We start from the raw sequence: 18042 nt of genomic DNA, 5'->3' as shown, positions 1-18042 counted from the left end.
CAGCCCTTCAAGTCCGTCGGTACACTGCAACCGTTTCTGGAGTCCTCCGGGATAACATATCCCGGAAAGCCTCCTTCTTCAGTCAGACGGCTCCCCTGACCACCGGTGTCCACCAGGTCCCCGCCGCAGCTTCGGCAATGGAGGCTTTTAACATCGACCACTCAGGTTCAATGCCCCCAACCTCCACAGGGATGAGTTTACACAGTGTAAACTAATCTCATCCACCCAACCTCCACAGGGATGCCAGAAAAGCTCCACCAGAGTTGAAGATCTTTCGGACTGGGGCCTCCTCCAGACGTTCCCAGTTCACCCGCACTACCCATTTGGGCTTTCCCGGTCTGTCCAGAGTCTTCCCCCACCCCCTGACCCAACTCACCACCAGATGGTGATCGGTTGACATCTCCGCCCCTCTCTTTACCAGAGTGTCCAAAACATGCAGCCTCAGATCCGATGACACGATCACAAAATCAATCATTGACCTTCGGCCTAGGTTGCTCTGGTACCACGTACACAAATGAGCATCCTTATGTTCGAACATGGTGTTCGTTATAGATAATCCATGACTAGCACAGAACTCTTAAAACAAACGACCACTCGAGTTCAGATCAGGGAGGCCATTCCTCCCTATCACGCCTCTCCAGGTGTCTCCATCATTGCCCACGTGTCCCCCAGCAGAATTATGGAGTCACCTACTGGAGCCCCATACAGGACTCCATTCAGGGTCTCCAAGAAGGCCAAATACTCCGAATACTGCTGTTCAGGGCATATGCACAAACAACAGTCAGAGATTCCCTCCCCACAACCCGTAGGCGTAGGGAGGTAACCCTCTCATCCACCGGGGTAAACTCCCAACATAGCGGCATTCAGCCGGGGGCTTGTGAGTATCCCGCCTGGCGCCTCACACCCTGGGCAACTCCAGAGAAGAATAAAGTCCATCCCTTATCCAGGAGTCCATCCCTTATCCAGGAGACCGTGCGTGGATGTAAGCCCCACCAGATCTAACTGATAGTGCTCCACCTCCCCAAATGTTCCGGTTCCTTCCCCCACAGAGAGGTGACGTTCCACGTCCCCAGAGCCACCTCCTGCCGCCCGGGTCTGGTCCGTCGAGGCCCCTGGCCTTCACTGCCATCCATATGGCAGCGCACCTGACCCCAGCGGTTCCTCCCATGAGTGGTGGGCCCATAGGATGGAGAGGGGGGTGCCACGTTGCTTTTTTGGGCTACGCCCGACCGGGCTCCGTGGCAAACCCGGCCACCAGGCACTCGCCTGCGAACCCTCCCTCTGGGCCTGGCTCCAGACGGGGGCCCGGGGCTTCCTCCAGGCAGGGTAATTCCACCTCTTCCTTGTTTATGCATAGGTTTTTTTTTATTTGAATTTTCAATTACTTATGTTTTCATTTCTATTTTGTCATGAGCATCTGACCAGGAAATTGCTTTCAATATGATCTGCGAAATCCAACATTACTTGCACTATACAGTCCAACCAGTTCTAACCAACAAGCCCTGCACTTGCCAATGTACACATACATCTATGATTGCCGCCTACCTATTTCCGGTTGGCAAGTTTAACAGTGTCCTGCCTTCAGAGAATGACTGACAGGGCGGTAGAACATGAAAATGTAAAAGTTAGGAAGAGCATTAGAGTGTACTGCAAAAGGTGGCACTGTTTTTCACTTTTCACATTTGAATTAATATTTCAATTAAGTTAAAGCTGATATCAGATGATCCCAGGCCTGCATCTGAAAAACCTCTGTATACAGTGTCCTGCTCCTAATGAAATAAGTGGTCCGCTCTCGCAGTTGCAGAACATTTTATCCTACACACAGGAAGTGATGCATTTGATGTATCAAAAAAAAGAGCTGAGGCTGGAAAAAAATAGCCAATTATATAAAAGATTTAAGAAGATCAGAATGTAACTGTACCTAAGAAAATACGGTTTAGGTCAAAAGAAAGCAAATCTGGTGAAAGAGAGGCAGATCGACATTGTTCGGAGTGAACATTGGTGCAGTTGCCTATTCACGATGGTTGGAACTGATGGAGCAAAATGCAATCAACTTTGACGCTGATGTGGCAATTCTTCTGTTAAGTACAATTAGCTAAAATGCTAATTACCTAGCTAACTGTTGTTAGTAACTGCCCTAATGGTATTAATGTGGATAGCTATACAGACAAAACAGACATGGCTACAGTTACTGATTGTACATCTATCCAGCAGACATTGTTTGCAAGTTTTGCAAATATTTTAACCAGCTTTTAATAATGTCATTTGCCAACAAGGACAATATTAGCTGCCTCAGAATAACCTAATACTAATTGGCTATAACAAATTTATGGAGTTAAATATCTGCCAAAAGATTAAGCGTACGTATTGTTGGGATTGTAAGAAAATACATCCGTATATTGGTATGATTGTAAAAACAGTAATACACAAAACATGAAACGAAAGCGTGAAATAAAATCTGTGAACCTACAAACACCCTGTTGCGATGACGGACAAATATTTTTTGCTCGTACAAATATAGTTTTACAATTCTAAAATAAAACATTCCGATCTGGAGTTTTGGCAGTTTAATCTCATCTTCCCATAAAACGTAACTGAAACTTTACAGGCATGAGTACTAATATAAGTAGCAGAGGCAGTGTGACTGATATGGGAAACTGGAAAAAGGTATCCTGCAAAATTTCTATTTGAAAGTCTTCATTCTTCATGCATGCATAGTGAATGCTGATTATCATGTGCGTAACCCGGCAAGCCTAGTTCAGCTGACCTGCAACAGAAAGAGTTGCCCTCTAGAGATTCAAACCCTAGTACCCCACATGAAAGGCTGTGTCATTAACCACTACACCACTGAGCTGTACATTTGCTGGGTGTCAGTATAGCCTCTTGAGTCTATCCTGAACAAATCCTCTTTTGCCACTGGCCACTTTAACAGCTAATTGGCCATTCCCTAAAAGCCAGTTCCACTCCATTTTTTCATTGCAACCCTCTAATCAGGAAATTATTCAGATTTAAGACACCAGGTGGGTCCAATTAATGATGAGGTAGAACAGAAAACCAGGAGGCTCCGGCTCTCGTAGGGTAAGATTTGAAACTTACGTTTCTTAACTAAGTTTGCCTCCACCACAAATAGTGTAGATGAACTGTATGGCTTATTAGCCAGTAATAGGCTTACTAGTATCTACTAACTTCCTAGGAATAGTCATAAGAATTGAGCACTTGCTAGCGAGACGGAAGATGAAATTTTCCATGCCAGAAACAGTCACAATATAACCGTATACAGTTTTAGTTAAGGCTTACTATAACATAATTACTGAATGTTGTAGCCAGCTAAGTGTTTGTCTATCCTGACCCAAAATGCATGCACGGATGCGTACTTCGAAAATCCACCAGAATCAGTTGCAATACAACCGTAAACTGTTTTATTTCAGGCTTACTATTATGCAGATACTGAAGGTTTTAGCCAGCCTCTATATGGAATAATTCATAATGCGTCCTGTGCTTTGACTGTGAGGAGATACAAACACTGGACCTATAGTTCGCAGGTCTGCTTCTCTAACCACTACGCAATTTAACAAGGGGTAGTCAGTCACTCACTCACTCAGTAAGAGACATTCGCTCTTCTTGGCTGGCTCCACTTACTCGGTCCGGCAAAAATAACTTAGAGAAATGTTATTAGTGTGTAGGCCTACACACTTGTTGTGGTCCCAAAAACTCAAACAGTGTTGATTTATGGGTCTTCGTTTCCCACCCTGGGTTGTTGCTGTAAAATGAGAAGTTGTTAAAATACTGAATAACTAAAGCAAAATGTTAAGCAATTACAGAAATTCCAGGCCACATACAGCCATCATAAATGGTATGGACAGAACATGCCAGACTAAAATTTAAAGAATATCTTGCCCTAATATTTTGCAGCACAGAAGGATATTCTATGCGAGGGTATACTAACACCAAAATGCTTGATAGCCTACTGGTGTAATGTTGTTAAGCAGCCTTAAAAACCAGCTATGGACTTTTATTTTGAACATGATATCCGGAATGGCAATGCTAATGGTTGAACACTGGGCTAGCGGTCCAACTTATTGTTGCTAGCTAGCTTAACAGTTTCGAAGAGCTACGTTTGGGTCTTATCTTTGCAGATGCCAGATTTGTAAACAAATAAATGGCGATGTAAAGCAATAATTTAACCGTAAAAGGGTGTTTGTACGTGCACAGATTTTAATTTCACGTTTACATTTCATGTTTTACATCTGGCCTTTTTTACGATCCACCAATTTACGAATATATTTTCTTACGATCCTAACAATACGTACGTAATCCTTTTGGCAGATTTCTAACGCCATACTAATTACCTGGCAAAAACGATTGGACAATTTGGTTAACTAGCTGACTTTCTGTGGATAAAGAAGCCAGCTGCCGTCTGCACATGCTGTTTGCTTTGTGAACTAGCCCAACTAGTGGTATTGTCATGGAAAACTTTACCAGGGCGAGTTTATACTAGTAGCAAGCTATTCTCACGTTTTCGTATGTATGCTACATCAGATACTTTCGGTAGGTAACCGCTTGTAGCCGTACACGCTGTTTGATTTGTTTACAAACCCAGCTAGTAGTAGTACTGTAATCGGAAAACATTATCAGGGCACGTTTAGACTAGTAGTACCTAGCTATTCTCATGTTTCCCTATTTATGCTGCATCAGATAAATGTAGTTTACTTAATTGTAGCATATACTGTAATTAAAATAATTGTATGTCAACTCACCTGGTCCGATTATATATTTTTTTCTTTTTTCGATGAGCTGAATAAGGCGCCCAGATAACATGTGGGGCTTTAAGAGTGAACTGATGTCACACCAGACACAGCCGAAATTTCTGGGGAAATGAGGTGGAAATACTTCCTGTTTTGAAGGTTATGTCCTTCAGCTCTAACTACAAAGCGGGGCATTACTTTGAAAATTAAATTCCAAATGGCTAACACTTTAATATTAACAGCCAGAGTTGGGGAGTAAAAAATAAATAAATTAAGTAATCCGTTACGTTACCAACTAAAATATTGTAATTGGATTACAGATACTTTTGAAAAGCTACAGATATGTTTATTTTTTATATAAAATAATGTCAATACCCTTTTTGAGAAATTGCCATTTATTGCCAAAATGTCTTCAAATGGTTATAGGTTATTCCTATTTGTTTTCGAATGCCTCTTGAAATGAAAATCATCTAAAAGTAATTCAAAGTAATCAGATTACGTTACTGAGTTTGAGTAATCAAAAAGTTACATTACTGATTATAAATGTGGACAGGTAACTTGTAACAGTAACGGATTACATTTAAAAAGTAACCTACCCAATCCTGTTCACAGCGTTTGTGCATACCAGTTCATGAACAAATCATATTAAAATTTTAATATTGACAAGTAATGCAGGCAAAAGTGAAAAATGTAAATGCAATGTGGGATTGAATTATCATTTGAATTAAGTTAACTATATGCTTCCATAGATGATTAAGTTTAATCTTAAATCTTTTTTGTAAATCGTGTGGGTGTCTCAAGGGTTCTTTAGGAATAAGGATGGTCCTATTCAGGACCATGAAAACAAAAACAATTACTTGAGGGATTATTTGGCATAAACAAAAAGGTTCTTTGCTCTTTTTCATTTGTTTACCCATATTTTAGCAGGTAAATTGGATTAGATCACATTCTTACTTAAATCAATGACCTGGGATAACTTGTCTTGCACAGGGACAGAATGACCGATTTTTCACCTTGACAGCTTGGATTTAATGGTAATTAAAATGTAAGGGAGGTTATCCATTACACTATTTCTTGCATTGTTTGCTCACAGCTCATTTCGGTTCAGATGCCAGTGAGTCTGCCATTGAAGTTAATCTAATGGGTTTTGTTTGGTCATTACATATTCATAACTATGACCAATGATAATGTCTTTTTAAAACCCTTGTCTCAATTGAGAACAGATTACTAAATCATTTAGTCGTTCTCAGTTATCTCCTCACGTACCACAGCTCTTACAGAGGTACCTCACCTAAATCAACTTTTATTTTTTTGTTTATGCAATATGTCAGACAAGGATTAAATAAATGATTTCATGATTCTTCTAAAGGAACTACAAATAACCTTTTATATTCGGGTTGTTAGTGATGCAGTCTGAGATTTTTGGCCACTGGTTGCAAACCTGGCACTGTGAGGCCAAATAGGTTTCCATGTACTATGTACCGTATGTGCTGAACTTTCAAACTTTTTGAAATTTATGACTAAGATAGAGATTCTACTGATCTATATATTGTGAACATATAAACGACATAATGGGACAAAAAGGTACATAATTATGACACACTTTCTTGAAGAATGAAAAATGCATTTCTCTTGGCAATTGTAATTGTATGAACTATATCTTTTTCTTACAAAAAATGTACCTTTGTATGCTAAAATAAGTAATGTATGCAGTTCATTTTGTTAATATTTTTTCTGTCTCAATATTAAAACAGCCTCAGTCCTTATCAACAGGATAAATGCTGTCCTAAAAAGGACACATGATATAGCCATAAATTGATGTTTGGCAGTCATCTGTGAATCCAGCACAGTCTGGTGATAGACTTTGGCCATAAGTGAAAGTAGAAACAGTTAGTACTAAATGATATGTGTAAATCCATTGTAGGGACGATTTCAAAGCCATACTTATTTGTGCACACAGACTCAGACAGATGGACATACACAAATCCCTACCATGTGACAGAGACACAAGCATTAACAGAGAAAAACACAAATGCACATAAGCTCCATCACCTCTAGGATTTTTTGTTGTTGTTCCTGTTCTAGAAAGAGGGGTTTAATCCCCAACACACCTGTATCTCTCATCTGCTTGCATTGCCATGTCATTTCACAATTGTCTTTATATAACCGCTTTAGCGTTTTTTCACCTGATCTCTGTCTCTCTTAGACCCAATTCCTCTCCAGCCTTGATAGAAACACACACATATTTCCCTAGCTTACTGAATAATATCAGTTGAGCTGTGGCCTAGCTAAATATACACTGCTCAAAAACATTAAGGGAACTTATTCATCACAGTGTAACACCAAATCAATTAAACTTAATGGATATCAATATGTCCAGTTAGGAAGCAAAAGCGATTGTTAATAAAAGTTTTGGTGCAAATGAAAGTGACAACAGGTGCACTGGAGAGGCAATAGCACAGACAATTGCTCTCTCCTTATCCTTTCTAACTGATTCTTCTCTAGTGTTGGATTTTGGTAGTGTCTTTGTCACTACTGGGAGCATGAGGTGGTACCTGCAGCCCATTCAGGTTGCACAGGCAGTACAGCTCCTCCAGAATGCCGTAGAAAGGGCATCAACCCAGCAGTTGTGCTTACAGCCCAGCACTGTACAGCTTGATTGGCCAGAGAACACCAGAATTAGCAGGTCCACCACTGGCGCCCCGTCCTCTTTAAAGATGAGAATAGGTTCACACTGAGCACATGGGACAGACGTGAAAGAGTCTGGAGACACTGTTGTGAATGTTATGCTGCCTGCAACTTCTTCCCGCATGACTGGTTTGGCGGTGGGTCAGTGATGGTCTGGGGAGGCATATCCTTGGAGGGTTGCACAGACCTCCACGTGCTAGCCAATGGTACCCTGACTGCTGTTAGGTACCAGGAAGAAATCCTCAGACCCATCGTCAGACCTTTCATTGGTGCAGTGGGCCCTGGGTTCCTCCTGGTACAGGACAATACCGGCCTCTTGTGGCCAGGGTGTGTAGGCAGTTCCTGGATGACAAAGGCATTGATGCCATTGATTGGCCCTCACATTCCCCAGACCTGAATCCAATTGAGAACCTCTGGGGCGTCATGCATCGGTGCATCCGACGCCGCCAAGTAGCGCCACAGTCTGCCCAGGAGCTCACTGATGCCCCAATCCGGTCTGGGAGGAGATCCCCCCCCCAGGACACCATCTGCCGTCTCATCAGGAGCATGCCCATACGTTGTCGGGAGTGCATACAGACACGTGGGGGCCACACACTAATGAGTCACATTATGAGATGCCATAATGAAATTCACAAGTTGGAACAGCTTGGGATTTCAATTGCTTACTTTGACTTTCAGTGTGAGTTTGAATCCAGCCCTCAATCGGTTGGTTATTTTGGTTTCCATTGACTGTTTGTTCTCAACGAAATGCACAATGTACAGTTAAGATTTTGATCTTTAATGTATTTCGTTCATCGAGGCCTGAGATGTGATTTAGGTGTTTCTCTTAAATTTTTGAGCAAAGTGCGATACTGATCTGGGACGCTGGACTGGACGTTTCAGATGCACATGCTAATGGAAGTGTGTTAATGATCCTCTCTCCACGGGCCAGGGCAGCACTCAGTGGTCACCAACCATCCAAGCTGCTTCCTCTCAAGCCTGTTAGAGTGCACTGTAAGACTACAGAGCCCACGCAGTGTGTGTTTGCCACAGAGTTGAACTTATCGGGTCACTCATCCTTTTCAGTTGTAAGACATTGGTTTTTAACCGCAGAGGGGACTCTATCTCACAGACTCTTTTCCTCTTGGTCTTTATCTATTTCCCTCCCTCTGTCTCTTTCCCAGACACACAGACACACACAAACACGTTTCCTGACTCTATTTGGCACTATGTCTCACACAGTTTCTCTTTCTCACTCTCTATCTCTCACATCCTCTGCTGTCGAGCTCCCTCGTTAACTTGCCATTCTTCTTATCCCTCTCTCACGTACACACATCTCACAGTTTACGTAGTGACTGCGACTGAACTCATTTACCACCGAGATTAAAATCGTTGAGCTGAGGAGAGACTTTGTCTCTGCTGCTCTCTCCTTATCCTCTGTCCCGGTCTCCACCCTCTCCGTTATATTTATTTTTGAGTGGAAATGTTATTTGCAAGTGTACAAAATGAAGAGAGCATGTGAAGCACTAGTTAATGGAAACATTTGCAAGAATCACACATTGTGTGTGTCAACTAGTAATCACATGTGGGAAAGGGCAGATGGATAGGAGAAATTCTGAGTTGAGATGTGATATGTGTGTCAATGTTCACTCACCCATGACAATGTAATAAAACCACCATAGATGGGACTCTGTGTTGTTTCCTAAAACACGGACTTAGGTAATGCCGGGATTCAATTGAAGCCATATATAAAAAATCTTAACTGGTCATTCTCAGTTTTGTTTGTTTTTAACTTATTTCATATGATACAAAATCTCTATTGGGCTGGAAATGTTAGTCCAGGACTAGGATCAATCTGTGTCTGTGAAACCGGCCCCTTGTATCTTATCTGTCAAGAAAATGTATATAACATGTTTATCCTTAAAAAAAAAGATTGTTGGCAATGTCACTTGTTAGAGATCAGAATATCTGTTAATTAGTGCCACTGATATATTAATCATATAGCAGACACTCCTCTCCAGACCTACTTAAGTGCATTCCTTTTCATCCTGTAGAAACTGAACCCATAACCTGGTGTAACCAACCTCATGCTTCACAATCTGAGCTATAAGGGGGGCTTAATTGTTAAAGCTCCAAAAATACCAATTAGGATATTTTGCTTTCTGAGAATTAAATGATGTAAAACTGCTTGTTAATAATATTTTATACACATATTGAAATTAATTAATTAATTTGTGAATCATCTCTACTGTATAACGTGATTGTGTCTACACTAAGGATAGGCCTAGGAGGAAAAGCATGTTCGTTGGAGATTAATTGTCCAGGTAACTGGCCTAAAGAGTTCCCTAAGGCACTAGTGTTCTGTAATGGGAGGTGATTGAATTGGTGTGGTATAGCTCTACCACTTCTTTCCACACTAGCACATAGCTCATATGTTTGGAGTGTCTGCCTAACCAATACACTTATCACTGCCTTCTTGATAACATCTTAGCAAACCATATTTATTTCATAGATCATCAGTGACATAAAACATTACTTTTGACATTATAGAAAAAAACTGAAACGATTCTGGACATGAATTAAGGGCCTGCTTCACATATATAGATTATGCCTATCCCTGGACTAAAAATATATATATTTTCCGTCCAGGACTAGGCATAACCTGTGTATGTGAAACTGTCCCTAAATGGCCAAAATACCCATGTAATGTTCAAAAGGAAACACTTTCTGTGTATATTTCCAAAAGACCACATTTCAATTAGGACTACTTGAGAAAAAAAGAAAGAAATAGACTACAGTCTTTTAAAGTATCTTGCTACAATGACATTGGACTATAGCTCAGGCCAGTGAATAAAAAAAATAACTACAAAAGTTGATAGAATACATATTTCAAATACATATAACAGTCAACATTTCCATTTCTGAGGTTTTCAGTAGGCCATAATACAGCTGCATAGTACTGCATTGCTTTAACCTCTCCCTTCGAATCAAGTGCCTATAGACCGATGAGGAAAATGTTGGTTTGGGATTTTGGGTATAGCTTGATGGCATTAAACATTGCATACCTGCCCATTTCCAAGCGTTTACATGAGAACATTATGAAGTGATGGATGTACTGCTGGGAAAAGCCGGTAAATGTCATTTTTGAGACACATAAAACATGAATACTCATTCACACACAGAACAAACATTTGCAAACACAGAAACGCTCTCACACACCACATAGACAATACATTTGCAAACACAAACACACTTGCACACACAATGAACACAGTCAAGCACCCGCAGAGATCCTCCTTACGACTGACATATCAGCGCTTACATCATGCCCACAGACTAGCTCACTCAGACTTGCTTCCATGCAGATAGAATACATTTCAGCTGCAACCTCTGTTTCCATGGTGACCAGAGCAAGTTAATTCATCCCTATGTGAGCAAAACAGTTTTGCTCTATCTTGTGTTTCGTGCGAGGTATATTCTGATAGGCAAAAAGAAAATATGTACTGAACAAATGAAAATATGACTTACCCATGAACTCGATTCCCAGTTCATCTGCTGCATCATCCAAGGATACAGTGCATATGAGAGCAGAAGGTGGACACAGCAAGAAAGGGAATGAGGGATATGTACACAGAGGGGGAAGAGATGGAGGAAAAGTGATGTATGGAGAGAGGGGAAAAAAGAAAGAGACGGTTCATATACGATAGTATTAAAAATAAGTATTAAAAATTGCAATATAAACACAGGTATAAAACTCACTGTTTTATTCAATGGAGAACTGCAGATACAGCTTTAGAAACTAAACTTGGCCTTGATGGGTTTTTTCAAGCATTTAATAAAATACTTGAATTGAGTAAAAGTCCAGACAATATGAACATTTTAGATTAGCTGTGCTGTTTACTATCACATTATATACAGTATCTCACAAAAGTGAGTACACCCCTCACATTTTTGTAAATATTTTAGTACATCTTATCATGTGACAACACTGAAGAAATGACAATTTGCAACAATGTAAAGTAGTGAGTGTACAGCTTGTATAACAGTGCAAATTTGCTGTCCCCTCAAAATAACTCAACACACAGCCATTAATGTCTAAACTGCTGGCAACAAAAGTAGTGCTCATCACAAGGGGGTGTAGGAAGTCTGTTACGAAAAAGTATGAACATCTTTGCACTCACTGTTTTAAGTAATTTTGTATAAGAGCATCATTTCGCAGGCCATCAATTACATAATTGGTTTTGGCCTAGAATGAAGAGTTGTGTATACCATTTTCCCTGTAAAGACAACCTCAAATCAGTGACTGACTACAGCCTACTCAACTAGTTTGATAAGCATGGATATCAACCAAATTTTGTTTGTCGAGCAGGCATCAAAGTAAAAAACTTTATTGAATGAGCTACATTCCTGTTTTAGGTTAAAAAAATATATATTTTTACCAAGTTGATTCAATGGAGAATGTATTTTCAGTTTAAGAGATCTGTTCAATTTGTTACTATTTGCCACATGATTGACATTGCACCCCCCCCCCCCCCACATTGCTTCACAGTTTCTTCCCATCTCACATTGTTCCCAGACATTTGTGCCCAAATGTGCAGAAAGTTAGGATTAATTAATTGATGTAATAGGAATTGGCTTAATTGCCTTAGCCTACCAACTAGTTATCTCCAACAACACCTTCCCCCACTTTGTTTGTGGGACAGCTGAGAACTGAGTTTGCTGTGTAGCTGAGATTTCTTGATAGACTTAGGGCAGAACAAGAAAGTTCCTGCTTCACTAAACTAAATAATGTTACCACAGTAGTAGCTAGTTGATTTTTGAAGAAATTTTGTAGGCTACTAGGTGATTCGTTTTATGAAGTGGCTGGCTCAGGCTACTCTGGATGTAATTATGTTTGTTTACATAATCAAACATGAATTTGGTGGAATGTCTTGGCACCTGTTTCCTGATTTATGAAAGCATTTGTAAGTTCTTTGCCTTTCCCTGTGATGATAGATGACAAAATGATTCAGCATGTGTGTTACCTCATTTCTTATACAAAAAAGGCTGCATTTCCTTAAGATTAACATATACTTAAAACAGATTAAATTTGTTTATAAAATAATTACATTTTTTAAATTTTTATTATTAGGAGTGCCGTCTACTGTCTCTTGATGCTATTTAAAAATAAATATATCAAATAAATGTAGTTTGCCATTTTGAGACTTAAAGGGAAGATCATGCATAGTACAATTTTTCAATGTGAAAAATGTACCAGAAGAGTTACAACATGCTCTGTCTACAGCTGTCTCAAATCCTGCTTTGTTTTCTTTGGCTAGAGATTAGCTGTGTGTCATATGATGTTTAATGTAGGTGAGATTATTTTTCCATTTGAAAAGAAATCCCTGGACTGTGTCTTAAACTCATGTGCCTCAATGCACTCTGAACCCATTACAAGCAGTTCACGTCATTATGTAGATAAGTCGCCTTTGGGTTAGGGTAAGAACTGAAATATATGAATTGTACATTACTGAGAGCAGAAAGATTATCTCTGACAAAAATACAATTAAATCAGCTCTTTCTGATGTCGCAGTAACCAGATGAGTCTAAATCTCAAGCAATAAAAAATGAGCAGATTCACATTGTTAAAAAATTCAGCCACTCAGTTACAAAGAAAACTTTCAGCAATAATTAGGCTATACTAACCAAAATCTTTGTGTGGTGTGTGGTGAATTACCTTCTGTGAAATAAGATGTTATCACATTTATTTCTTCATTAAAAAGACTATAATACAAAACTTTTGTAACAATTGTCAATCCCAGAATGAATGCATTGAAAATGGCAGATTTTATTTCAATAGCTCTGTGTTTGGGGACTCACAGACAGAAAGGCACTGGCTTGGTTTCTCTTCCCTGGATGTTTACCTGATGTATCAGGTTTATTTGTTTATTTGGAAATCTTTGCTTAACATGGTAACACTGGGGAAAGACGAACAACCAGACGGAGTGATCGACCAGCGCTTTAAAGGACGGCCTCTGACAGAGGCAGTTGGTAGCAGGATTTAATCTACGGCCCAGGCAAATAGTAAGTACAGGCCAAACACTGTGTTGGGGGAGGAGCGTACAAGGGATTACGGTGCTAGCTGCTGGGTTTGGATCCCGCAATACTTGTTTTAAGTGTGCGGTTGGTCCGTGCGGTTTATATTGCGACTTTGTGCAGGTCTGCTTTTCTGGTGCCAAGGTGGAAGGCTAGAGAGCAGCTGCCCCAGGCTCCAGAACCCTGGGACTCCCCACTATGGACTTACCTCTGGCTGAGGGCAAGATGAACAATATTTACCTTCCTTTTATTTCATTGACTTTGTTAATAAAAACTGTTTTTGTATGGTACTTTTGGCCTCCTTTTGGGTCACTATTTACACTGCTCCCACCAAATGATAAAGAACATAAATATTTGGCAACTTTGAGTTCCTAGGGCTCTTAGTCTTACTTAGGTGGTGTTGTCCGGCCAAATTCTAAATTTGCCTTGGCCCCTGACACATTCATGGAAACTCTTACCAAATTAGATATGCTGGACCAGAGCATAAGCATAACGTGTAACGATATGAGAAGTGGAAGGACAGAAAGACTTGTTTAAAAACATTTGTAATTGAAATGTGCTTAGCATAGGCCTTGGTATTTTGTTTTCAGCCCAGGCCATCAAAGGTGATAAATGTTTGTTTCCCACCTTCCAGACTTCAACCTTATGTTCCTTTCAATATTAATAGTAGTCTCCCAAGCTTTTCTGTTTACTAGACATGTCAGTCAACATGCCGCCAAAGGGTACTAAAAAGGGCAGATTGTTCATGTTTTACTATCCCTTTTAGGACTTCTGATCCTAACTTCATCTGTGATTTGAAAGCACACGAGAAAGCAGACACACAGTGGGTGCCTTTCTCCATCCAATAAAGTATTTTTCCACAATCCCAGAGCTGGAGTGATAGATAAAAAGGAGTACTTGTGTTCCCTTCATCCCTATGCGGCCTCCCTCCTCCCTCCTGTTCACGGCACTGTAATAATCTAATTTAAATTAAAATTAAACTCTCACACATAATTGCTTTTCTGACAGAGGAGGTTTGGTGTTTTTAATAGAATTTAACTTGCAGGGCCTGGTCAGTGACAGATTATTTGGTGTCCACAGTCAAAAAAGAAGGGAAAAGCAAAACTCCCTGACAGCTTGAAAATCATCTGTTAGAAGATGGATTTAGACTACAATGGGGATCTTTTGTGATATTCATATATAGTTCCATAATGCTTCCCAGACAAAGAAATGTATGTTACAGTTGACAGTGACATACAATTTCGTATAATTTTGACCATAATGTAAAATGGACAAATAATAAAAACTGTAGGTATTTAGCAAAGTATAAGTAGTCAAACTGCAGAATGCACCAAGCTAGTGTTCCTGTTTATAAGTTTCTTTCCTGTGTAATTAAATTGGTAGAACAAGGAATTTCCAACATAAGGGTTGTGTGTTCAAATCCCACATGGGCCATTACAAAAAAGTCAGCAAAATTTAAGCTGAAATTTTAACTGAAAGAAATACAAAAGAGTGGAATAGTAGTGGCAGGGTTAAGCATGACCATTCTTAGCTCTACTGTTAGCAAACACAAGGGCAATCTGTATCTTAAAGATATGACTGTGACATTTTCTACAAATCCTTTACTATTGTGGTGGCATAAATCCCTGGCAGGCCTCTTATTGATGCTGTCGGTTCACTATTGCCCATTCAAGCTTTCCCTCCGATTCCCCACAGCAACAATCCGACATTCATCCCATTTAATCGCCCGACTGACACCTTCCAAGCAGATGATGTCATTAAGTTCTGATTCTCATCCATTGCGCTGGCATCACCCAGACATGCCTGGAAGACGCACACCAATCATAAAGTACAGCCCTCCATTATTTGCTCTGGCATCTCAAGGCACCCTTGGGAAGCATTTGCACCTTCATGTGGGAGCTTGAGTAACCATGGAGAATATGAGCAGGCCACGCGCCACATCTCTAGTAGTTTCGGGGGTGATTACGAAAAATAAATCTGGTGCCGCCGGGGAAACAACAGCAGGAGTGAATCAAATCCTTAATCCTTCCTTTAGTTGGTGGTGAGAGGGTGATGAGAGACCGGTTCTGGCTAGCACTAGAGCTAGCTGCCGCGGTTGTGTACACAGATTTAATACCTTGGGAGATAAATACCAAAATTAAAGGCTTGCTTTTTCCCCAAGCGGCGAGTCTTGAAAAGCCCCCCCCCCCCCCCTCAAAGTGAGTCACTGGTGGCCGAGCAAGACACCATTAGTGGCACAATCACATGAGGTGGCGTTAGTGGATCATCACCAGCACTCAACATGGTGGAACTAAATTTCTCTCCATCCTGCTCCCTCCATTCCTCTCTTGTTCCCAGTTAGCCGCCACCCCCCCATTTCTGCATCTAGCCCTTGCACCTACACACAAGCACAACCGCACAATTGTCTCTTACCCGCCAACACATGCAGGCAAACACAAGCTCATCCTTACTTCTTTGAAAGAAAGCTTGCACAATGAAGATGGCAGGTTCTCTCTAACTTTTAGAGTCTGTGAGGGTTTTTTCCTCCCTCTGGACCAATGTCTATTGGGGTATAGGAAAGCTATGCTTTTGGTGAGTTGTGGGGGACTGCTCTTTTGACTGCCTGCCTTGTGGCCGGTCGATAGGGAGACAAAGAGAGAAGGGCAATGGATGATTTGTGATTGTGTAGTGCCCCAGAGATGGATTTTTGAAAAAGCACAAAGGACAAAGGCTTGAGCAGGAGATAAGGCTTTATCCACCCCAAGGGGGTGATTTGAGGCCTATACTGAGGGGTTAGTGAAAAAAGATGCACCGGCAACAAACACACACTGGGCCTGAACACTTTACTCAGCCAGGCTTGGAAATCTATGTACAGGGAAAGAAAGCATAACCGGCTGCTGTGTTTAGGTTGCAGCTTTAAAGACAGGCTTCCAATGCTGTCATGGAAAAACTGTGTAATCCATAAAACAGAATACATTAATGATTATTTTCTATCAGCATACATAATAACAGGGTTTTTATGATATCGGGCATACTCTGAACGTTAGCATTTACTGGTTTAGTGTTTCCAACATCAGCTGGCCAGTTCCATTTCACTTTTAAGTAATTCATCAGATACTTTCTCAGTAGTGAGTCCATACATTTTCATACTGGGCACCCATTGGAATGAAATCCATTGCTGTGGCAAGTATCACGCTCTTACCAAGTGAGCAGGACCCATCATATTAGCATCCTTGTGCTTGCTGTGTTCTGTCGGCACATAGCTCTGAAGGTGGAATTAATAACGGTTCCAGTGTGTGGGTGTAACTTGCAGAAAAATTTAGCATTATTTTGGGAAGCTAACCCCATCGGGTCAATCGCTTCGTGCATGGTGCTATTGTGCTAAAAGCACAGCAATGGTTTAGGTTGGTAATATAAAATAAGTGATAATCACTGTAATGCCAGCTGGTGGTTCCAACAAACACTGTTTATACATGTGTCAAGTTCAATTGATCATGTGCCATCCTGTTTATCAAATTCTGAGGAAAGATTTCTTGTCTTGTGAACATAACATCACATTAAAGATTGGTATTTTGAATACTATATGTTCTATATGGAGGGCCATGCAACTTGATATTAAATAATTCAATAAATGTGAATTTAGCATATGATTTTGAAAATTTGTATAAATAGCACTATAACACTACATTTACCATGAATACATTTTGCTAAATTAATTGATCATATTTTTTCATTGATGATTTTACAATAATAAATTGATTGTCTATTTTCCTTTAAAAAATAATTGTATTTAATATTAAAGGTGTGATTAGCCAAAAGCCATTTCTCGCAAAAGGTTTTTGCATTTCATTATAGTTTTTACAATAATAACAGGAAATGTCAATCATCACAGATTGGCAGTTACTTGAAAAACATCTTTGACAGGCCAATTTGATTAGTTGGTTTTCTTTCTGAACATGGCTGAGATTGATGCCATTTCCTTATAAGACATTGCCAGCCTACTGAGTATGCCAGCAACTTTCTCTGAGTGCTAGCACACTCAGAGTAGCCAGCAACATATTTAGCTGACAGTCACAAACCCTTGCTATTTTAGGTGTTGTTAAAAATGACATCCTTGGGTAGGTCATTGAAGTTGACTTCATCAACTTATGACACAGCAAGGGATGTCAAGCAGTGACATCTCTAGCCTCTGATAGATAAATTCTCCCCAAGTTTGGCCATGCACACTTGCGCTGGTGAACACTCCAGACTTGGCAAATATTAGTGCGCAAAATTTGTGGCTAAGCATATATTGTCTGGGGCTAAACACCAAAAGGTCTGGTGAGGTGATGTTCCTGGCATAAAAAAATATTGAATATGGGTGTTGCCATCAGTGTTGAGTGATATGTTGTTTGTGATATTTATGAGGTGAAAGTCAGAATGTTGCTATATTTATATCCTAACAATGCTGTATTTATATATTTTATTATTAATTAAATGATACACTCACCTAAAGGATTATTAGGAACACCATACTAATACTGTGTTTGACCCCCTTTCGCCTTCAGAACTGCCTTAATTCTACGTGGCATTGATT

At 40.2% G+C, this 18042-nt stretch overlaps 1 protein-coding gene across 3 annotated transcripts in view; it reads right to left on the bottom strand.

Annotated features, from left to right (window-relative positions):
• nrg3b (neuregulin 3b) overlaps positions 1 to 18042 on the bottom strand; it is a 540638-nt gene that overhangs the window by 72915 nt on the left and 449681 nt on the right. For 2 of the 3 annotated variants that reach the window (XM_029120094.2, XM_029120092.2), the window contains exon 4: positions 10941 to 10967. In XM_029120094.2, coding sequence (XP_028975927.1) covers positions 10941 to 10967 — 27 coding nt within the window. The remainder of the gene's footprint in view (positions 1 to 10940; positions 10968 to 18042) is intronic. The other variant, XM_029120093.2, reaches the window with a different exon arrangement.

Source organism: Esox lucius, chromosome 5 (genome assembly GCF_011004845.1).
Source record: "Esox lucius isolate fEsoLuc1 chromosome 5, fEsoLuc1.pri, whole genome shotgun sequence".
Classification (NCBI taxonomy): domain Eukaryota; kingdom Metazoa; phylum Chordata; class Actinopteri; order Esociformes; family Esocidae; genus Esox; species Esox lucius.
The sequence above is the reverse complement of the archived record's forward strand: the minus strand, read 5'-3'. Positions and strand labels throughout refer to the sequence as shown.